Genomic DNA, 24,918 nt, shown 5'->3' with positions numbered 1-24,918 from the left:
AAGGAAGGAAGGAAGGAAGGAAGGAAGGAAGGAAGGAAGGAAGGAAGGAAGGAAGGAAAAAAGAAAGTATCCATAAATATCAATTAGACACAAACACAGATAATTACACTTAACCTGGACAGTCATTCAACTCTCCTACAGATTGCCCAAGCATCTTCAAAATTTGCCCTACTGCTAAAAGCCTGGAACCAAAACAAAAGCAAAACCAATATCAACAAAAATGGTCCTAGCTGGTCAATAAAGGTTGTAATGATTAGGATGAGAGACTGTAGACAGAAATTCATTAAAATATAGTCTAAATTCTTTTCTGAGGAAATTAGATAGTAAGACATAGCATGTCACTGGGGATTCTTGACTAACTGAGAGATATGGAAAATCCTGCAGAAAACTTGAATGTAGCTAAACTATAAATATTTAGATATTCACATTAGAAAGTATCAGAACATTGTCTTAAACTCTTAACATTAAGCATCATGTGCCAAAGACTAAGAGAAAAGTTCACTTTGCCGGAAAAGCACTGCTCTAAATACACACACACGTGCATATATGTGTATGTGTATATAGATACATGATAGATATATATAATAATACATATGTATCTATCGATAAATATAATATTAAACAAAATTTGGTTACACACAAGAGCCAGTATGAGTGATATCTAACAACATATTATTTTTTGACATTAGCCATTCCCTGTGTCATGTGTTTCAAAGCCAATAATTCAACATTTGTATTTTAAGTGTAGAATAATTTCAGGTTAACGTAGAATTCCACAAAGAGAAATGATAGGGTCAAAATAATACTACATGTTGTATTATTCTACAGCATTTAATTATAGAAGAATGACAACAGATAAAGATGCTCAGAGAATATTTAGGGAGTCCTGGGGAAAGAACTAATTAAGTGCAAGTGACTTGAAAGTAGGTATAGAGAAAAAATATAGAAGAATATGGAATAGAATGGATTTGAACCATGCTCTGGTAGGATGAAGCAATGGAACTGAGTCTTAAATATAAGTCTAATAGAAAAGGAGAAATCATCAACTGAGACTATGAATGTGAAAGCATTTTGAAAGTAAATTAAAATTAATTAGATAAAAGATTATGTGTGTGAGTGTGTGTGTTTGTGTGTGTATGCATGTTTGGAACTGGTGTTGTCTTTAGAAAACAAAAGGAAAAAAGTTATGGAATAATTAACAGTATTTTTGATATTTAGTTCTGTGTTTTGAGAGTCTTGTAAGAACTAAGGATCTGAAATAGACAAGAATGGTCAATGCCAGAGTGTTCCAGAGGTTATACAGTTCATTGTATTAGAGAGGAACAGATGGGTCTGGTGTTTACCCATTGTGGGGAAGACAGATGTGAACAGGAGAGGAGGAGAAACAAGGGAAGTATGCCTGGTTAGCATTAGAAAAATGACCAATCATTAATATTTTTCAGCATCTTCTGCGCAAAAAGACTATATTCAGTTTTCTTAAATCAATTGCTTTCTAAAACTGGGGATAAAGTTAAGGACTTGAGATAAGGGAAGGTTGTCTGGTGTCTACTTGTAATAATGTTTTTTATTACTTTGTCTGAATACACGAAAAAAGGCAAATATAATACAGGTAATGCTCAACTTAACAAAATTCACTTGGATTAAATGTTAAATTTTTAAACAATAAACAGATTCTTCAGTTCACAAATAACTACCTAAAATATGATTCGGTTCACATAAATATCTACTATTTATAGCAAAGCCCATCTACACATTGCCAGATATTAAACTGTGTCAAATATATTCAGGTACTTTGGTAATTGACCACAAGAGCTATGTCGTTAAAAAATTTAAAAATTGAAGCTAGGAAAGTTGATCACTGTTCACATTCATAAAACAAGGCTGAAAAATGTCTGAGGTAATCATGAAATCAGATTCTGGGAGAGGTAATTTACACCCAAGCAAAGCACTTCGTCAAATTCCATTTTGTTCACTTAAAAGCGGTAGCCAACATTTTAAATGATGCTGAAATTTATTTTTATTGGGAAGACTAAAAACTTAAGGCTTCAAAATATTTTATGAGATATTCCTTTTAAGGGCACTAGGCTGAAGTCAGGATATGGAAGCTCAGCTGCCACTACTTGGCTGAATGAACAGACATTACTTAACTTCTCTGGGCACATTCCCTCATCTAGGAAATACATTCATTGAACTGGGTAGTGCTCTGAGTCTCTTCTAGTGTCTTGATTATTTTGATTCTAATCATCTGTTTAAATATTACAGATTACTATTCATTAAGAAAACTTTGACAAATCAAGCCTCTTCTAAAATCAAAGAGTCGACGCATCGGTTGATGCTGTTGGACTCTTCCTGTCCCTGCTGTATATTATCGGACTTTTAATATTTTGTTCTTCCTGTACTCTTCTCCCTACATCCTGTACTCTTCTCCTCCCCGTTCTACTATTATCTAGCAGAGAAACACTATTCCTTTAAACTTCTCTCATTTTAGGGATCAAATTGCTGTGGATCTGAAAATGCTTAAAGAGTTAACTCTGCATTTATGATTTTAATGTAATGTCTGATTCTATTATTTATTCAAAGGCTCTGTAGAAGTCTAGCGTATAAAATCATTTACAATTTCACTGAAGTCCATTTCTGAATTCTGCACATTGCATTGTGGATGTGGGAGAGGTGACTAAACTAAATAGAGTCAACGCAGTCAACCACCCAGGACTTGCAATTCCAGGGGTTTTGCTGCCCTTTTACCTCAATCTAAGTGGTATTTCTCAATAACGTATTAAATATGCAAGCGTGAACGAACAAATAATTAAAATATTTTCTTTGTAAAAGGAAATTATACCACCAAAATAAAATTATTTTTATGCATTTTGTGTGGGACATACATGTTTTCAGCTTTCAGTAATATTTGCACATTTGCCATTCTTAATGGTCTGCAACTGGAACTACTAAAAATAACAGAGCTACAACAAGAAAATTCTCTCTGCCATAAAGTTTCTAACATAGCAGGAAAATGTCATTCCCACCCTCCTAGTTAACAGCTAAAACAGAGACCCAAAATTTCATTGTCATATTTGAATTCCTTTTATTTAAGTTCTGTTTCCTCTTGATTAAATGCCCTGCCCCTCTGTACATTGTTTTTAAAAAGTTAAGTTCTGGCCAGGAGCGGTGGCTTACATCTGTAATCCCAACACTTTGAGAGGCCGAGGCGGGCAGATCACTCGAGGTCGGTAGTTCGAGACCAGCCTGGCCAACATGTGAAACCGTGTCTCTACTAAAAATACAAAAATTAGCTAGGCGTGATGGCGGGCGCCTGTAGTCCCAGCTACCCGAGAGACTGAGGCAGGAGAATCGCTTGAACCTGGATGGCGGAGGTTGCAGTGAGTCAAGATAGCATCACTGCACTCCAGCCTGGGCAACAGAAAAAACTTAGTCTCAAAAAACAAAACAAAAAAAGTCTTCATTTCATTCTTTAGTTTGTTCAATACATACTCTTCCTGAAAACAGCTTTTCAATGGAGAAGTAGCAGGAGACACAAGAGAAGAGGAGGTTAGGAGAGGCCCAAGCAAAAGAGGCTGTGGAATGGGAATCTTAAGGGTGGGAAAGGCAACTTGAGCCTCTTACATAACTTGGCTAGAATTCATCTTACATTTCAGGGAAATTTCATGCCATTTACAATTCTAAGGACAATGATTATTTTAAATCTTTAGTAATTACTTAGGCAAGCCACATTTCCTATGGCAGTATTTGTAATAAAATGCAAACAGGTAGCATAAAACAGATTATTTTCAGATGGTGCATATGCATGACATAATGGCACATTCAATGATAGATGATACAAATAATAACACTTTACTAAGCCAGTCATTGTTCTAATTGCTTTGTGTATATTAATTCAATTTCATTTTCAGAAACAATGGTACAAAAAAGGTTAAAATTTGTGGCTGAGGGGTGACAATAGTAAGAGACAGAGCGGGGGTTTAGCCCTAACCATTGTGTTCTCCCAGATATGCTCGCCTCATTTCTTCTTCGGTTGACTCTTAGGGTTTCATCTACCTAGCCCCCGGGGTTCTGGCTTCGGATAGCGTTTGGTCAATGGGAAGCAACAAAAGAAGACTGGAGGACATGAAGACAGGTTATTGGATGATATTTGACATGAGATGCAATCCTCCATCTGAGGTCCCAACTTTTCAAGAAAGCTTCTGTCCTGTTGTGCTCATTGGATTCTGGTAAGAGCTCCCTGCATTTGCCCCCTCAGGTTAGGGGAGCTAATATATTCCAACTGTGGACAGATCCTGGGTGATTCATCATTTCCTGTGGTTTCCCTACATTCTACCCACCATCAAATTGCCATCATCAAACTCTCTTCAATTATCCCTTTGAGTGTGACATCTATTTCCTTGTCTAATATGATAACTAAGAAATAGGATAAATCTTTTATGATTTATCAACTAATGGCTAAATATGCCAAAGTGTTGCCACTTCTTTATATTTTCCTAAACATCTGGGTATTCTAGAAAATAAATTATAAAGCTCTACTTCCAGGAACAAAGAATAGTTCTGGAGGAAAAATTACTTATAATTCTCTGAATTTTGGGTGTGGACGTTCACAAGATGGTAATCCTGGAAACGTGGGTGGCAGCAAGCCTCCAAATAGGGATGCCTAAACTCTGACTTTCCTGTCATTTCAATCTGTCTCAATCATTTTTACATCTACACTCTGTCTAGTTTAATGCACTCAGATCTGTTTATACTTCAAATAAGAAAAAGAAATTTCCATGTAAACATAGCCTATAGGTGAGAAAATTTTAATTGCTAAAGGCAGTAAACATACTAAGACCTCATATTATCTTTGAATAATATTAAATAAGAGACATCACTTGATTCCAACCTATGCAGTGAGTGTTAAAGCATTACTTATATGGTTCTTTAAATGTGAAAGTTATTTGCTAAATTGCTGTTGTCCTACAAAATCAAAGCTAGTCTGCATTACATTTCAGATGACACATATTTATTTTCCTAAATATTTTCCTGCTTGTGTTACCTACCAACATAAATCAATGATTTGCGAAATTTGCTTTGCATTCATTGTTAATTTGATAAGAGTCATGCCCATTTAATTTTTTCAACTAATAAGAATATACCTCAGTTTAGTTTGCTAGTTTTTTGGGTGGCTAAGAGTAATCATCCAAATGTTTACTGTGCAGTCCAGACGGTGGACAAGCTACCTCAACAGATTCCGAACATATTTCACTACTGCATTTGCAATTAACTATCACTTTGCAAAAATAAGTTTTCATTTGGGTGTCATTTCTGGCAAAAATTTAAGGCTATATTTTCAAAGAGTAAAATTCCAGGCCTTTAAAATTCTACTGGCATCTCCCAACGTAAGCTGGACCCTCCTCTAGGTTTTGCAGAGCCTGACAGATGACTTCACCTTAGTCATTTTCTTGCCCACAGTCACGTAAGATAACTGCGAATTTGTTTTTTTCTTGTAACATTATGGGAATCTCTTGAAGTGTGTGAAGAATAATGAGCTAAAGAAAGAGGAAAAACAAAAGAAAACAAAAACTGCAGGGACTTGGCAAATTTGACTTTTATGGCTATCATTGATTGCCAGCTTAAGCCTGCTGGACTCCTCACACAACTATATATGCTTCAAGCATAATATTAAATTTTGCAATTGGAACATTTATAATCAAATTATGGCATTTAATAAGGATGCTCTAATTCAGATTTACTATTATCAGAAAATTAAATTTGGAGTTCTAGTAATGTATGCATATATAAGTGTGGGTGTGCATATATCTATATATCTATATGCATATATAAAGTAAATGCCTTCTTTTAACATGTGTTTTAAGTATAGCTTCCACGTCCTAGTTAATTCAGCACCCTCCCTTTTATCCTTTCCTTGCCATTTTCCTCTCTACTAGATTACAATAAAAACAAAAAACTATGAAAGTAAGCAGCTTATAATCATAATTTTAATCAATGAAGCCTATGCAAGCTTTAAGAAACATGCCTCTAACATCTTAGAAATAAAGCTTATGAACACAAACAGCAGAATACTTAAATACATTTGAAACATTCACATTGAATTGATTCTGTAAAATTTCGAAGAGCAACAGCTTTTGAATTTAAAGCTATAATCAATACCCTAAAGTTTTTACCACTGGGAGTTATCACCTAGTAAAAAGATATTATATTTGCAATAAAAGTACACATTTTTAAGGACATAAGAATTGTCATCAAGGTACACAAATAGTTTAGAATTATTAAGCATTTAAGTAAATGGAAATTTAAAAAATAGAATGGCAATATTATCACACAAGTTAAAGATCCAGTTTATTAATTTCTAATTCTATTGATAAAACAAGGGATTATTTTTTAAAAGCTTTTTCCCTGTTTCATACAAACCCTTTCCAAAAATGTATAGATACAGTACAGATTCTACCTGATCATTCTTGTGCATATGCTGATGTAAGAAACCAAAAACATGTAAATTATTTTCATAACACTGTGAAAACCAATATTAAAAAATATAGTACACAATTAATAGCGAGTAACATGTATAAATTTAGAAATATTATATTTCTGTAGACAATGTAACATTATAAATGAAAGCTTCAGGGATAATGACCTACTTTACTGTATATCAAAAATTTCAAATATAGAAGAAAATTAATAACCACTCATCACCCATGAAAATTACTAACCCATTCAATCATACACTTACCATGTAACTTTCTGTTAATTTAGTAATAAATAATGTCAAAAGGTTTTAAATGAAAATACTTATCTGAAACATAAAAAGAACATCTGAGATGAACACAAATGCATCAATAGATACATTATAGATTACTTTGTATCATAAAATACTATCTAGTAAAACATTCTTAAAAAATCAATATTTTTATAATGTAAGTAAAATAGGAAGAACTCTTAGGGAAAAGGGCATCAGATTTAGATTAATTCTGCCTCTAACGCAAATTGAAGGCTGAGCCCTATATGACCTTGACCATTGTAAGTTTTACTACATTAAAATAAATAAAATATTCTGCGAGGTTTTCTCCAATGGGATTTTGAATCTCACTGATGACTATGATTTAGGAGTAGTGTAGAGAGTTTTGCAACTAACTATACTTTATACCGTTACCCCTTCTCTACTTGGGGGCTCAGTTCAACACGCTAATAAAAGAAATAGTCATAAGAACATCATAAGGAAAGTAGGCAAAATATTAGTGCCTCATTATATTTATAATCTTTACAAAAAATGTATGTCAGTAAACCATATTAACATCTAAAGCACATGATATATAGAAGCAAATTGTGACTATAAAATGTGTCTTATTTCTTAAATACATTAAATAGGAAATAGATCGCATTTACTTCAATTTTTAATCTGTGGACTTTGGCCTTAGTTTGTGTTTTATTTTATTTTTTTGCTTTTGATTTTAACCACTGAAATCATTCACCAATACTATAAGCCAGGAAATACAATGTAACTGGCTAGTTGAGAATTAAGCCTTCTCATTTTATTATTACAATCAAGGGAGGAAATGCTTATATATCTTCTTGCACAAAATGCTTCATTTATTTTAAAAAAGTGACAAAAATAAAGAAAATTTGGGAGAGATAAATCCACAACTATTAATTCATCAAATATTATTTAAGGAATTCCTATCTGTAATTTATTTTCTAATATTTCTGCACCCTTAGCATTTATCGCTCAAGGACATTTGCAGTCCTCATAGCAGTGCTTGGAAAAGAGATATGCTCTGAAAATTTAGAAATAAATTCCTGAAGTGAATACAGTTCAAAACTAAAATATATTGTTGTACTATATTGGTTTTTCCCATTTGAAATGAAAATTTAAGAAGCCTTCACATTTGGTTTTGTGTGTCAAGCTGCCATTATAAAAACACTAAACGAATAAAATTTCTCAAGCGAGGCAGTATTATCAGCCTAAGTACATGTAGTGGGCTTATATATGGTGACGTTTTACATAATTCAACTATTAATTCATCTATAGATTTACATTTCTTAAGTGCAAAAGAAAAAGCAATTATTTCATTACATACAGAATTCGCCGCCCAAATTTCCCAGAATCTAAGAGAAAGGATTGCTACTTTCTGATATTTCATTTTTGCTTAAAATTAAGTTCTTAGGATGTTTAGATCTTATTATAAATATTACAACTTAAATTCCAGGGTTATAATGAATGGTCTATGTTGTCAAACACAGAGGGAAAATGGGGTAATGACTGAAGTACTGTGTTTTCAGTTTATTAGTAAAAATCAGCTTATAATATGTCAATGTAATGGTTTCTAGTGATAATTACCGTAAACAAAGATTAAAATTTTAAATACTAAGTTCTGGATTTCGAAGCCCAGTGAAAGTTTGTGCAATACTATGCCTTGCATTTATGATTTTTCTTTTAAAATGAACTATAAATGAAGAAATTTACACAGAAGTGGAAACTATTCCTACTTTTATTTGCATTCTTCCTTCCATTCATTGCTAATGTTCAACAATAAAGCATTTTAATTCTAAAGGAATTGTTGCTTTTAACTTGAGTGTGATTATTTTTTATCGTATTTTAGAACACTCATGTAGGTCAATGATACTTAGAATTTTTTATGTCAGATTAACATTTTTAAATGTTCACACCCAAAATTAGTCTATGAGTCCAAGACAAAGAGTGAAAAACAAATCCATTTGATTTGTTCAATACTTCACTATAATCTTCAAGATCCAGTATATTATTTTTAAATTCTGAAGCAAATGCTGAAAAGCCACAATCCAGTAACACAGAAATGAATAATAACACTATTTTATTCCTTTCAGAAAACACAATGATTGAAATGTCTTGGAAATATTACAGTGTAATACTGAATGAGGTTGAGAAGGTATTACTCTGAGTTTAACTTCCAGCTTATTAAATGTAATATTTGCTAGTCATTCTGGATAGTCAAGCATATAGACAGACATAATTTGACAGCAAAGGCTTTATGATATAGTAGCTATAAATAAAATATTTGTAATTTTACAAGACTCTAATATGATTCAAAACCTAGTAAAATCTACCTCCCCAAATCGCTCTTTTCTTTTTTGATATAATTTTTATTTTGTATAAAATATGTATTCATAAATTTGAATAGAAAATACCTAGATATGTACACTGTATAATGCATGCACAAAAGCTAAAGTTAGATCAATGAATTAATTTTGGTTAGTTTAACTAAAAGTGGGCAGTTTATTCCTACTACTAGATTGCTCAAAGAGCAATGAAATGTAATTGAAACCAAGCAATTCACACTATTTATAGACATTTTTCAAAATCACCTGCTTTGTAGTGATTTTTTTCAGCACAGTTGTAAAGTTTTGATTTTTAAGAGTCCCTTTGAAGACGTGGCAGATGTTGGCTTTGCTAATAATGTTGGAAATCGCAGCAGGTTCAAAGTTACAAAAATGTTTAACACATATAAAATATAACGGCGTGCTTTTCTATTTAATTTGGTTATTTTCAATTGTCAACAAACTTACGTAAAGGAAGCCTAAAGTCCATAAATATTTGCTTCCAAAGCATAAAGCTGCTAGAGTTTGTATATGTGTGTGTCCATGTGCATTTGTGGAGGGAAACTGCATAAAATATATACTATACAAGCGTACATATTATAGTTTTAAATCATTACTATAAATAAAATAGTAAGGTTTATAAATATGTAAGCTGTTTTTCAATATTTTCTGGTGCTTAAAATTCTATTAGAATTTAACACGGTAATTAGCACAGACACATACAGTCTAGGTATTAGATGCAGGGATACAGAATTTTGGTTCTGACTTTACCCTGGATTTATGTACTACATTTTCTCTCAACCATAAATGAAAGGTAATTATAAACTACCTAACAAAATACAGATGGTCTCACTATATAGGATGAGATTTTTGTCTAACACAATTTTAAATTTCAGGAGTTCTGAAATCAGTTCAATTTTGTTTTTTAGAAATATTGAAATACGAAAATGTGCTATAAGCAATGAGAGCTATATGTATTAATAGCATACCAGGATCATAATCATTTTCAATGTTGCTTTAGTTTGTGCTGGATCAAGATGTCTATGAAATAAAATATCTTTGAAGATAATTTATGGAAAACCTAATGCAATTGTTACATGAGAAAGATATCTTTAATTTAAATGTATCTGAATATCTGACAAATATACCTCAAGCTGAAATTGGAAAATAAAATCTTATTTTCAATAGGTGTACATAGATTTAAACAGAAATTATTGGGATACTTCCTTTTAGTCAATATTTCTTCAAAATATCAAAGGAAAGAAAAGCTCGTCCTAAGTCCCCAGTATTTTTACCCTTGGTGATGACTAATTGTACTTTCCACTCAAGTTTTAATCTGTTAATAATTTATGCAGCTGACACAAACACTTACTTTGGCTTGTTTTTCCAGTACCCTCATTATCAGCTTCAATATGTAGAAATGAACTTAATTTTGTTAAATGACTATTTTTAAATGACTATTTCCCACTAAGTTGGGGGGAGAGATAAATATGTTTTGTTAAATTATTCCACTTTTTAAAAATTATTAAAATAAATTAAGGGAATCAGTTACCGAATTCCACTTTCTTGGTTTCCCCCAAACAAAATAACATGTGCTTGTATGAAAATTCACTTTGCCCTAAGAAACTTAAGGGCAATGGCTCAGTTCAGGAAGCATAAAGAACAATCTATCACGTAGGTTACTCATTGCAGAAAATAAAATGAACAGTAAGAGCTTATGGGAATTGCAAGAGTACTCTCATCAACCTGAACTGGGATCTGCTTCCAAAGTGACACTGATATCAAATGTTCAGTTCATGAAATTGTCACTGCATTCTAAAATTGACTGTTTTTCTAATAAAAATTGAAACCTTCTTGCTATGATTAACCATTCAACTCACTATCTAAAGAGAGTTTCACTTATAGTTAGGAAAGTACATTAAATATCAGTGACACTACTGGTAATTTTCTTATAAAAACTAATTTGTAACAGAACATTAAAAGTTCACCCCCTGACCTTGGAAAATAAAAGTTAGCTTTTGAGACCATGACAGAAGAATCCATCCTACAGTGTCGCTGAAGAACAATTGGTATTGCTGTGAAGGGTGAAGGAATATTAAATATGCGGTCAATCATTTTCATTTATGTGGCATCTTACCTAAAGCTTTATACACGATAAACATTTTTCCAATACTTCAAACCAACATATGTGATTATCTTCTAGAACTATTATTAACCCAATTCCTCAGAGGAAGAAAAATGTGCAAATATTATACTAAACAAATGACACCTTCCAAAAATATGCAATCCAGGTTGCACTATAGCCACGAAAGAAAATTCACAAGTCTCTTAATTTTAAAGTATCTTTTAACAATTTTATGATAATGCAGGTAGGTAAGAGCTTTGAAAAGCGGTCTGGAAAACTTTGAGTTTCTCTAGATTGCCACAGAAAAGTTACTCGGCAAGTTGTGCCTTCAAGTACCAGAGGTCAGAAAGGTTTCCCTTTTGCGTGGCTGCTCAAATTATCCCCACTGAAATCAGCGCCTCCTGCGCGCACCCTTGCATACCACCTTCAGGCACGTAGCTAACTAACACTACCCGAGTTGCTGTTGCTTAACTGTATTTGTCTCTACTAATATCCACTAGGTAGAGGGATTTATTTTCCACTTTTGAAACGTAGATTCTGTAATTAGCTTACACCACATGAACATGTACTATTAAGGTTCGTCTTTCTTCCAGTGTGAGCATCTATTTATTTACAATTCTCTGACACATTCCTTAAAATCTGAATTCCTAGACAATGTCTTTTTCCCCAATAAAGGGAAAATTTTACCATTTGAAATAGTGTGCTATTTAAAGAACGCTGAAATAAGAATGTTAGAGGAAAAAAAAAAAAAAACTAAAACTTTTTTTTTCTCATGCGCTCTGCCAAGTTCCACTGCAAGTTCCAAATATTGTGCAATGATTTGGAAATCCAGTTAACGATGGGAAAAATCGAGCCACTCAGAGTCGGGAACTTGCAAGAGAAAAGTCAAGAAGCGGCACCCGCACGCACGCCTGCCCAACCGACGCTGAGTCCCTGGGCGCACGCCCCTCCCTCCCCAGCGCTGGGAGGGAAGGTCACGCTTCGCAATCGATTTCACAGCCACTTGTCCTTTTTTACCAACCTTCTGGTAAACTAGTTTAGGACCTTGGATAGCTTAGAGCTGCTGGCTGTATATGCATTGCTCTCGGATAAACACGTGTCCCCCAAATGTCAGGACCAAAGCTTCACCGCCGAATTTGGCCGCGGGAAGCCACAAAAGGCAACACATTCCCATATTCCCCGCTGTCACCGTCTAGTGCGAGAATCTCCCCTGGCATCTCTCCGCCCCCTTTCCAGGCCGGCGCGCACTCTCGAGGGTGCCTGGTGCGCCCTTACCTGAACTGTCGCTTTTCCTCTTGCCACCGCTTCGCTTCTCCGCCTCCGCAGGTGACAGTGCCTGTCGGCCGTAGTCCCCCGGCGCGCACGCGGCCCCAGTAGGGGTGCTGGAGCCTAAGCTGGAAGAGTTGGAACACAGGACCGGAGGGCTGCTCCCCAACTCTGGGGGCCCTCCAGAGTCCGGCTGGAGGCAGAGGCTGTGCCGAGCCGCACTCGGTGGGGAGGACATCTGCGGGAGGTGCCAGTTGGTTTGCAGAGCCTGGTGCTGCTGCTGCTGATGGTGGTGATGGTGGTGGTGGTGGTGGTGGTGGTGCCCCCTGTGATGCTGGCTGGCAAACATGCCCTCTTCGTTGGGGTATCCCGCGATTATGCAAGATGAGGAAGAAGTAGAGAGCTCGGGGTAAGACATATGGTCAGATCTTCCATGGAGGGCGAGAGAGGATTGGGAGAACGGGTGCAAGCCTTGCGCCGTGGCGTGAGGGCTGCGCAGGCAGCCAAAGAGCGGGTGTTCCATAGCATGCAAGTTTCGGGTTCCAGGCAGAAGACTTCAGGACGGTTCCAAAGGCCACCACCCTCTGTCAGTTTTCACTGGAAACCGTATGATTTTTTTTTACCCTCCTAAAGCAATAGCCGTGCACTTCTGCAGAGCTCGGATAATCCCGGTTCTGAGCCCCAGTGGCCAGTCTCCTTTGCGTATGAACAGTCGGACCTGGAAGAGCTTCCCTGAACTACTCAGATGTCAAGAGTGGGAGAGGTTGAAGCCAAAAGAAGGTGGTCCCAGAGAACTGCTTTCAGGGGGAAATGGCTCTGAGAGGTTATAAATAGAGTGTAACGTGAGCTGGGGGCCGGCTTAGGAGCCCAGAGTTGACCACATGCAAACTCCCTCCAAAACTCCCGCTCAGTTTGCGCCACGCGCTCCCAGTTCCACTTCCTATCGCCTGCTGGACAGACGCAGAGCGTCCACGCCCGCCCAGCACTGCCGGCTGCCAGGGCTACAAGCGGCACGCCAGTGCCTAAGTCCCGCCCGGGAGGGTAGCAGCTCTGCCCTCCAGACTCTGGAGTCCTGGGCGCGGCGCACACCACCCCCAACCCAGCACCCTGATTTCTACCTACTCACTTTCCTCTCCGGGAAACGCGACTTGTCAGTGTCATTTGGGAACTGTCACCTGCAGAAAAGCTGGGGATATGCCTAGCCTTTCAGGAACCCGAAAGAAGTAATGGGGTTAAACGAAAAGATCAGAGCTAGTTAGGCTCATCCTCGAAGTTTTTCAAACTTCGCATCTTCCCGTGTCCTGGGCGCCGCAGCGCGCCTAGGTTTTCACAGCTGGTTTCTGTGGGTGGATTGTTAATGGGCTGGGACGCCAGATCTGAGGTTGTGGGGATGAGTACCATGGCCTGGTAAGGCGGTTCTCAGTGCGGAACGAAGAGGGACCCGGTAGGGTGGGTGGGAGGTAGGTGTGAGTCTGAAAGGGTTGCAGATGCCTGCTCCCTGGCATCCTCACGTGCGATGCCAGGTGGAGGCTCCCCTCCCCCTCTTTCCTGGTCCCGCTCAATTTCCTAGCCACTTGTCCACCAAGAAGAAATTTTCCTGGGTCAAAAATATTTCCAGGCGATTTTGTCCCGGTCACATGAGATGTGTAGACTGCACTCACATTTCTAGCTTTTCCCCTCAGGAGCTAGCCCAGGTCTCCGCAGTTTCCTACAGAAATCCACTTTCTTCCGCTCAAAAATAAATCCGCTAATCGCATCCCTTATCACCACGGTCCCATTTACTGAGAAATCTTACATTTCGATAGCTCCGAAAATTCACTAAGCTTGGGCACTTGGCTATAACTTTGCATCCCTGAAAATAAATTAGAAAATTTGCCTCCAGTAAGCATGCAAGAACGAGGGCAGGGCTTTGAGACTGCCACTTGTTTGGCGGGTGACAGGGTCCGCTGGAGGCAGAGTCATTTACACACAAGTGAGTGGCGCTGTAATGAGCAGGAGAAACAGTCACGTCCTGTCTGGGACCTGTCGCATCAGGAGAATATCTGTAGTCACCTATTCTGCCCGGGGCCCCAAATGCGCCACCAGCAGTGTCGCCCCGTTATTTTCATTGTCTCAGGTGTCCAGAGGATGATGACCAGGTCTTTGAAGTTGTTAGTGGGATTAATGGGTACAGCAAACTGGGCTAGACATCTGGTTTGAATTAGGAAGAAGTATTGATTAATCTTTGAGAGGTGTCCCCAAAGCAGAACCTTTCCCCTCCTCTTCCAGTCCCCCTGCTTAAGACTCACTATCTTCTTTTCTTTTAAGTCATGCTGCAGAATAGTGGCTTCTCAAAAACATCCCTGTGAAAGATCGAATTGTTTTCTATTGCTTAGAGGTGGGGTGGAGTGGGGGTTGATCAGGAATTCTGAGATTTGTAAGCGCTGCTTTCTTTAACGGAAATTGAGCTCTATTTTGAGGGAAATTAGTTTTGCAGACTTCGTTTAAAAAAAAAAAAAAAAAAAACTAAAACTTTTGTTCACCAGCTGCTCAGCTTTTCAGTCTGGGTCTGAGCTGAAACCTGCTGCAAGTCTTTGACGGTAAGAATTTCTTTGCCGATATTTTGGGAATCTAATATTGTTTTAGACTTCGAAAGGGGGTGTTGTTCAGGTTGCACGTTTCTAGGGGCTTTAAGCACTAGCAGGATGGCGTCCAGGACTTAGATCTTAAGAATATTTCTTCCTGCCACTCCCCACGCCCTTGGCTCTTTAAGAATAAAAAGAGGTGGGGGAGTTATAGTCCTCCAATATCGTCGGAATATTTTTTTGTATTTTCATTGTGTTTATGGTTTCAATATGTGCTCTGATATTAAAAGTTAAAGTACAAAGAGCAACACTAAACTTCCCCAACTTGTGTAGCTTCTCTATGGATTCTGGGTGAAAGCATTAAAAGCTTTATTTAAAGTGAGATTTAGGCAACCACCTCAATAAACCTAACCAGAAATATTTACATAATACAATGCTGTCAACTAAAGCATTGTGGAAAATGTCAGACAAGACAGACTAAAATTACACATGATCTGCAGACATCAGTCCAAAACATCCACAATGGTCCTTTTGGTTTGCATTATATTGGTTTAGAGGAAGCTAAGCAATTACTAAATGAATGGATTTGAATTTAACCAGTGTGTTGCAGGTAACTAGCAACAAGAACACACAAATCTTTCATCTCCTAGAGCTGCCACTTCTTCTTAAACCTGCCCAGTGACTGTGCTGGATTTTTTCTCACTCGTTGTGTCAGATGTTAACAATCTGTCCAGAAGTTTCCCTACAACCTGCCACAGTCAGTCAGCCTCTAGAACTTTTTCTAGAAGAAAAATTTAGGAAAGGTTAGAAAAGGAGGAAGTCATTGCAAAGGCATGCAATGAACGCAAAGGTAGTAAGATAGGTCTTTTTAATTGGAGACACAAAACATTTAATATCAACAAAAATTATGAAGTCCAGTTTTCTTATAGAAAACACAACATAAGGAAAATATTTGGAAGGAAAAAAATGAAGGACTAAAAAGGAGGTCTTGGTGAATTCCAGAATTAAATAGGACTTTAATTTTCTCTGGATTTCTAAATATGTATTAATCATTACATAAAGATTTTTAAATATTAATTTATTCAAATATTTGGAATAAGATAGACTATTGAATTTTATGTTCTAGGTTTTAGAGAAATTTTTAAAATGCAATAAAAATAGGAAAAAATAATCCTTAGCTTTCCTATAATAGCTACTTCAGTGTTCACATCCATAAAATCCAATATTGAGAAGATGCCTCTTTATTTAATGATATCAAGAATGGTAAAACTTATAAGATTTATTATAAAATTTCTATATAACAATCATTTAAAACTATATATGATATAGCATTTATCCAATATTTGCAATATACTTGAGTTTTCCTGAAGAAAAGTTATATTAATGCCAATATTTCATGTAAGGTTTCAATATCCAGTAACACATTATAAAGAGGTTGATTATGTGAAAAGGTAAGCTACCTAGCTCTTGTAGGGTCCACAACTATAACGATTTTAAACGTAGGCTAGGTTCTTTAAACTTGATAAGTGTGTATATCTATTGCTTCTTTGGCTTAAATAAAATGACATTCAAGAGTAAAGATAGAGTTTTTTTTTTATTAGGACTATTTTATTTTAAGGGGAATAGAACTCATATTAAGCAACACAATAAAATTATATTTAAATTTTACTTTAAGATTCATGACAATTCTTTTAAAAGTTGCCATTCTTTTGCACACGTGTGACATGAGTTATCATGGTACTTCAAATATTTAAAATTAAATAAGAAACTTTACTTTGAATTTTACCTAATAGGTAAATTTTCCTTGGTAACATATAGTCGTAATATATGAACTTAACGGTGGATAATTAAATTAATATTGTAATTTGTTTCTGAAAACTTTATTGGGTATAGAAATATTATTTCTGCTGTATTTTGCCAAAAAGTAGCAGCTACGTCCTTCAGTTGGTTCTTCTAAAACAAAGAATTTTGAAAATGTATCCAAATATGCTAAATACCCAATGGTAATTTATGTGATTTATGACGTACTTTATTTTATAAAACTAAGGAATTGATTTTCCCCCGCAACTATGCATTATAAAGTTTATGGAACAATTTTGCTACGGCTAATGCATGTTATTTAGTGATTCCATATACTTTTACACATTTTTTAAATGTTATTATTTTTACATAACATTAATTGGTACGTTCACAATAAAACTTGTTGCATTCATTTTACATATACCAAAATAAATGAACGCTTAAAATCTTACTTCTAAACTGTAAAACAATCCAACGTACTTTGTTTTTCTAGTTTCTAGGTCTTCCTGCATTTAAATTTATTTCTTTCAGGAATTAGTGGTTTTCTTCAGTTCAGTTACGGTATACTATAACCAATGAAACTGTTCTAAACACTAAATATAACTCTGCCTAAAGCAATAAGATAGGAAACAAAATATATCAAAATTAGAACTATTAACAGATAATCTTTAGAAAGTCAGCATGCAATATAGATTATGACTAATAAAATTAAATCTAAAAGATTGAATTAAAAATCTAAAATATATGCATTCTTTCATAACATGTATTCACACAGTTAATAAAATTCTAATGATCTTTTGTCTTTCTTTTTCTTTTCTACTTTGTGAGGAGTATTATGATTGGGAAGACATTGATTGCCTCTCAAATTTCAAAAACTTCTAACTGGACTTCCTTTTGTTCACCTGTTTTAAATCCATAATTATTTGATAGTTACCTCATAATAATGCTAATAGACAATAATCAATTTCTACATTTTCATTTGCATTCATGTTGTATGTTATTTTTATTGACAAATGTAGGCCTTTTCAAAATTTTATCATTGAAAATTATATCCTTTCCATAACAGGGAAATGTACAGGCAAACTAATTCAAGATAATTTTATAATGAAATGCTCTATATTATATTTTCTATAGCATCCAACTCATAACCATTACATTTCTATCCACAATTTAAGGGAATTACACCATTTATTTCTTCCATGTTTTAAAAAGCAATGCTATCCTTTCATATGAATTGAATTTAGAAAAGTTTACAAATCTCAGAGAAGAAAAATTGAATCGAAAATACAGACAAGAATTATAAGTAAAACCTTAGTCTTCTGTTTTAAGTTTTCCAACTTGAAGAGTTTAAAATAACTAGTGTAACTTTGGCACTATGATACGTTTTTCTTGTGTGTTTTTATTTTTCATACTTCATCAATTTGTAGCAAGTTTTATTCTTAAAGTGGCTTTTCCATTTTGAGCTCAGGTTTATGATTTGGATTACTAAAAACCTCTGTGTTTTAGCTGTTAGTATAGTTCTCCAAAATATTTAATTGCATGCTCGTATTTTATATGATTCAGACTCAACAAACACCAGCTGCCTTTTATGTCTACATTCCTTTTCAGGAATAAAGGAAAAATGTTGTATATTTGTATACCAAACAAAATGAAAAGTTAAGGCCAAATACATGATCTCTTATAAAAGCATATTTTTGAGAGTTTAACATTATAATAGTACTTGATGGAGGACAGGTTTTTTTTCCCGAAGATTTTGAGAGTGATACGGAGTATTTCATACACGGCAATGGCCATATGGAAATGGATCTAAACAAGGATGAAATGATTAAATGACAACTGTCTGCCCATGTCTTAATTAACGTAAGAACCAAGAAAGGTAACAGAAGGTCAGAAGGAGCCAAAAAAACAAAATCAGAAGTGTATTTAGCAGGTGGAAAGACAGAAAGTGAGATAAGCTTAAAGATACTAAAAATAATTTTAAATTTGTTAATACATAAATTGTAAGCCACATATGATCATGGTAAAAAGATTCCAGATTCATATCTTAGTTTAATTGGAATTTTAAAAATAAATAATTAGAAAGGCTCATATTTAACTGCATGGCATATATATTTTTGATAGAAGTTATAATGAAATACTACTATTCTGAGAAACAGTTACAAATAATTGATGTGAAATGTGGATATAGATGTGATCAGTGCTTAGATATGTGTAGGCTAATGAATATCTGAAGTTCTGAATAATCACGGCCTTTTCGTCTTACAAATTTGTAACCTGAAACTCATTATAATCAAAAGGTTTTTCTAAATTGTATCTATTTTTAGAGGATGATTTCTGCTAAGTTGGGGTCATAGTATATGGGAAGGGAATAAGCTGGTTTTCAACAGCTGTTAGTGTCTGAGGGAAAAAAAAAAAGAAGTCTTGGGCCAACTGCACTCTAGAGCACTTCAAAGCACAAGTAAGGAAATTCTGTACCGAACACCAACCAGAACCCAGGAGGAATACCAGCTCTGAGCTCAAAGGCCCAGGACAAGGCAATTTCTCATAGCACCAGCTAACAGTTGTTTTCATCCACAAAAGAGTCTGTGATTAAAACAAAGCTTTCTCTATATTACATAAGACAGTATAAATACTAGATACAACTACTTCAACCCTTAGAGTGACTAGAAAAGATTCTTTTTTCCCCACCGGACATGCATTATGCATGACCTTTGTCCTATAAGCTCAAAGTTGGGGGACCCTATGTTGGTCCAATTCCACTTCTAACTATTCATTCTTGAGGGTATAAAAAAACTAATGGGTAGAAAAAGAGAACAGTGACTGAAGAGGTCAAAATAATCTTGTAATACTTCATGATAAAATAGAATCAAACTGACAACTGATGTTGAAAATGGACTTTATGAGTAAAAGAAAACTGACAGGTTTTCGTCTAATTTAGGACATCAGATTAGTAATCTGAAGCAGCATTTCTGCAAATAACTTATTAAAGATGATTTACTATGCTGGTTAAAGTGACGGTAATGTTTCTCTGAAGATATGCTCAAGGTCAAATTAAATAGACTTGACCCATAGTCAAATATAATAATACCTCTATTTATTGCAAACAACTTTAAGAATATTCCTTTGATACAGTAACTATGGAGCAATAAAAATAGCACATTTATGACCTTCCATGTTAATTATTTTATTCATCATAGTTATCCTCTGTAGGCCAGTACTACCTGTCAACAGCTTATGAAATGTTTGAATTTCTACAAATTTTGTTCTTGGTTACCTCTGGTATCCTACCTCTTACAGTTAATGATGTGATTTAATCAAAGTTGAAAGCTGAGTCCTTTTGGGTTTTAAGATCTGATCACACCTTCATCAGATAGACCCCACCAGGCAAAGGTCTCAGGACCAGGTAGCACCACTTGGAATCCTTCCAGAACCAAAGACAAGCACATAAGTATAAAATGCAAAAATGTTCACTGTTGCACATGTGGCGATAAAGCCTAGTGTGTGTTTTTAGAGAAGAAAGATGTGAAGAAGCACGTTAGAAGCTTGTAAATGTTATGCACTGTAAATCTAAGGTTACTGAATTAGCTCTTGGTGTTTCTCTTTCTGTAACAGTATTAAAGAATTGCTAATTCATGTCTATGTGAACAGTACTTTTCTTAAAAAGCAATTGTCAGATCACTATAATCTGGTATTTGTGTCAAATATAGCAGTGGCTAGAACCAAAAAAAGTGGGTTATTTTCCTTGTACTGTACTGGCAGTTCCAGTGATCAAAAATCACTAAATCTCAATTTTAAGTGAGCAAGTCCCATGTCAGTCTCTCTCTAAACAGACTTATTGACAAGTCAGTTGCTTAAGTCAGAAGTGGGAACCAGCAATTGCCAGGCCCCTCCTTCCTTCTCCTTTTCCCCCATGCAATCAATCATCAAGTGCAGTATTTACTTGATGATTACCAATTATACTTATTTAATGTTCATTAACTCCATAATCCTCTCCATCACCAGTCAGTACTTTCTCTGGGGGCCTCGCTCTTCTTGTTTAAATTATAGAGGGGTCCCATGATCCTGTAGTTGCCTAGAGCATTCCTCCATCTTCAGAGGCAGGGTGGAGGATTGATTTGGATCTTAGCTCTGTCACTTTCTGATTCTGTGGATATATTCATTTCTTAACTCAAGAGAATATTATAATAAACAATTTAAACAATGCTGTGAACATACTTACCATGATGACTGGCATAAGCTCAACAAATGTTTAACAAATTTAAGTTACATCTAGATCTCACTGTGGAACACAGATTCATGTGGTTGTTGAGCACTTGAAATGTGGCTTTTCCAAATTAAGATCCATTTTAAGATTAAAATGCACACCAGATCTCAAAGACTTCTTGTGAAATTAATGAAGTTTTTCATTGACTACATGTTAAAATAACTGTGGTTGGATACATTGGGCTAAATAAAATATATTATTAAAATTAACTTTCATTATTTTTTACTTTTTTCATGCAGATGCTAGGAAACTTAAAATGACCTATGTAGTTTACATTGGACAGTGCTAAGCCAGAGGATGTCATTTAACTTTTTCTTTCTTTTATTCCCTCCCCTTGCAAATAGGTACCAAATTACATATATATCTGTCAAAATGATGTAGGACCTAAAGTCTCTCTGTAAGTTGATCCCCTTGACCCCATAATTAGGAGCTTCACAATGTGATACCACACCTGGAAACCTCCAGAACAAGATCTCAAGGAAACACAGGAAATTCCTGAAACAGCAAAACCCCCTATGTGAAGATGCCTATTATTCCTTTGTGCATCAGGAGCATCACTGTTAATTAACTGTTGATACGCTTAAAAGAGCTTGGTTGGCAATGTCCTTTTTGAAAAAAGAAGAGCCAGGTGTGTTATCCAGGATGAACTAGACAATGCTGTCACAAGTTTACCGCTACGTCTTATTGCCTTGGAAAAATTTCCTGCATATTGTGGCACAAGATGGTTGGCTCTCCAGGCAGCAGTTGGCGTTGTGAATCAGTCATCTCAGCATGTATCTCCAAGATCCCACAGCAGGGGAAAAAAGAGGTGGAGGGTCACATGCCTGGTGTTACATACTTTGAGGCAGAGGTGGTAGGTGCCATTTCTGCTCACAGCTCATGGACCAGAACAAAGCCATGCCTACCTGCGAGAGGACCAGAAAATATTCTGAAGCAAATGGCTATTTGGTGAGCAGTAAATGTTTCTGTTACAACAGGTTTTGACAAACTTCAAATGTACTCCTACTAGGCCTACTTCACACCACTAAACTCTATACTTCTTATTTCTTGATGGCATCTTATGTTGATATTTTCTGTCATAGTGTTTGGCACAAAATGAGAGCTCAATACATATACTTAATAGTGCATTTAGATCTAAGAGTTTCACTTTATTACAAGATTTTAGTACCCGTGTAGCGTTGGGCCACATCAGGAAAATGTAACTGCTTCTACAACTGCAAAGAAAAATTAACTAATTACATGCTCATCCCAGCTTCAGGTTTTTGTTTTGTTTTGTGTTTTGTTTGCTCACTTCTTTTTGGTTTATAATTGTTGCTTTGTTTTTTGCCCTTGAGCAGAGGTTCATTTATAATTTTCACTGGAATTAGAACAACAGTTGTATCCATATGCAATGACAGTGTTTCAGATTCTTTGGGGATTTGCCCACAGTGTCTGCAGTCATATTGTGACAGCAGTTGTGATACCAATCTCTGTAAATCAGACTTATTCCCAGTGAGACATTATATATTTTTGCAGCCAATACTATTTATGTTATAGTGATTTATAGCATTGCTCTGAAGAGGATACTTTGGTTTGTGTCTTGTTTTCCATACTTTGATTGTGGCCAGGTTAATTAATATTTTTGTTTCCTTATCTCTAAAAAAAAGATGTTTCTATAGCTTCATGTTGACAAATATATAATCTATGTTACTCAACTGGCAAGTAAATTGATGTATAGTATATTTATAAATGATAGATACTATCTTTATGTTAATTTTTATTATCATCATTATCATCAATTTTCAGGTCTATGTTCTAAAAAGAAGGCACACTGTCTAAAACAAACTTTGTAAGATAATTTTGAAGTATTTACATATATCTAACCATTCATTCCACCTTTTCTCCGAAATAACACTCTAATATCTTGAGACATCTTGTCTAGAGCAAGATTTCATAAATGCTTGTGAGGCAGGATAGTAGGGTCTGGAGGCAGGAAACCTAAAGCCAATTCACACTGACTTTCTAGAACTAAATCTAAAGGAAAACCCCAACTTTCCTCACCCAAGTAGCAAAAGGATCAGAGACTATATTCCTTTTGCAACCTGCCCCTTTTCTGCCTGGCAGATGAAAAATGAAACGTACCTCTGATTGGTCCCCTCCCGCGACCAGTCAGACTGGTCGCGGATCACTACTTCATTTACATAGGGTGTAAACCAAGTAACCAACGGGAAACCTCTAGAGAGTATTTAAACCCCAGAAAATTCTGTAACCAGTGGTCTCTAGCAGGTTGCTCAATCTTGCTCCCACTCTGTGGGGTGTACTTTTATTTCAATAAATCTGTGCTCTTCCTCCGTGGTTTTGTTTGTGCTTTTTGTCCAAAATGCCAGGAACCTGGACACTCTCCACTGGTAACACTTGTTGATCAAATAAAGAATATGCTAATGATAAATGTAACTTTAGTTATCGACATTTTTAATTAAATGATTATACATTTAGGTTGTACATATTTCACTTGACTTTTCCACTTCCTTCAAAGTAATAGTAAAACAAAAACTCTTGGCTTATAAAACCTGGAATTTGAGATGCCTGACAAAAATGCTTCATATGGCCAAAAGAACTATTAAGTTCTAAAGAAAAAGCCATGTGTCATTTCTTATCTAAAGCACTTTGGATAAATTTATAGTGGAATTTGATTTTAGGTTGTACAGGATCTAGCCATTAGTTCAAAAATAATGAACAGTTCTGTAACAATAGAGGTTTAGTGAGATAATAACTACCTGACTGGCCCTACCCTCAATTATAATGTAATATGCAACTCACTTAACTCCAAATAAATGAGCATACTAACAATGAAATAAAATACTCATAAAATGAATAACATAGAACTTAAGATTTAACATCTATTTACATCATTTATGCTTGATTCATATAGTGGGTATATATAAGCTATGCTGAAAATAAGCTCAATGTATGGCTTAATGCTGACTAGAATGTACATTCTTTTATAACTGAATCTCCAGTTCCAGAAATGTTTTGTGGTGATTTACAGTACAATTTGATAAAACAAAGTGTAAATGTAGAATAAAGACTATAGATTAAATAAATACTAAAGGTCAATACATTATAGACTAAAGTATAATATAAAATAAAGACATGAGAACCTTCTGAAGGAGAAGTTTCCAAACCTTAAATATCAGAAGAAACCTCTGGGTTTTTGTTTGTTTCTTTGTTTTTAGGAAATGTATGGTAGCACACAGCTATGTAAGGGCGGTGAGAACCAGAGCAATCAGGATGGGCACAGGTCAGGGGCACCAAGCACCGCTTGCTCAGTGTTTTTTCCCTTCTCCTCACAGCCCACAGGCTCATGAGTGGCACCTACAAAGAAACAAATGGATCTTGAGACACAACCTAAAAACCAAACAGAATTTCTCCAATATATGTATACAGCCAGTGAAATGGCTCCTCAAATGCCATGCCTGTGTTTTCTTGGTCTGTTAATTCATTTGATAGGTACATTCTTGGGGCAAATATTTGAGCAACATTATTTTAATTTTTATTTTTTTTCAGAGGCGAGTTCTTCCTCTGTCTGGGGTGAAGTGGTATAATCATAGCTCACTGCAGCTTCAAACTCCTGAGCTCAAGTGATCCTCCTGTCTCAGCCTCCCTGGTAGCTGGGGCTACAGGTGTGTACCACCACATTCAGCTAATTTTTTAAAATGTTTTATAGAGATGGGTCTTACCATGTTGCTCAAGTTGGTCTCAAACTCCTGGCCTCAAGCCATCCTCTCAGGCGTGGGCCACCACACCCTATTTTCCTTTATTTTTCTCTTCAGCTGTTTAGT

General features: G+C 35.6%; 1 protein-coding gene across 2 annotated transcripts in view; it reads right to left on the bottom strand.

Moving 5' to 3' along the window:
- MEOX2 (mesenchyme homeobox 2) overlaps positions 1-13,398 on the bottom strand; it is a 72,450-nt gene extending 59,052 nt beyond the window's left edge. The window contains exons 1-2 of one of the 2 annotated variants that reach the window (XM_023216006.1): positions 13,155-13,271; positions 12,479-13,015 (exon numbers count right to left, since the gene is read on the bottom strand). In XM_023216006.1, coding sequence (XP_023071774.1) covers positions 12,479-12,992 — 514 coding nt within the window. In that variant the 5' untranslated portion in view covers positions 12,993-13,015; positions 13,155-13,271. Of the gene's footprint in view, positions 1-12,478 lie in introns of both variants that reach the window. The other variant, XM_023216005.1, reaches the window with a different exon arrangement.
- Between the last annotated feature and the right edge of the window lie 11,520 nt (positions 13,399-24,918).

This window comes from Piliocolobus tephrosceles, chromosome 8 (genome assembly GCF_002776525.5).
Source record: "Piliocolobus tephrosceles isolate RC106 chromosome 8, ASM277652v3, whole genome shotgun sequence".
NCBI lineage: Eukaryota > Metazoa > Chordata > Mammalia > Primates > Cercopithecidae > Piliocolobus > Piliocolobus tephrosceles.
This window is presented reverse-complemented; position numbering and strand designations above follow the sequence as displayed.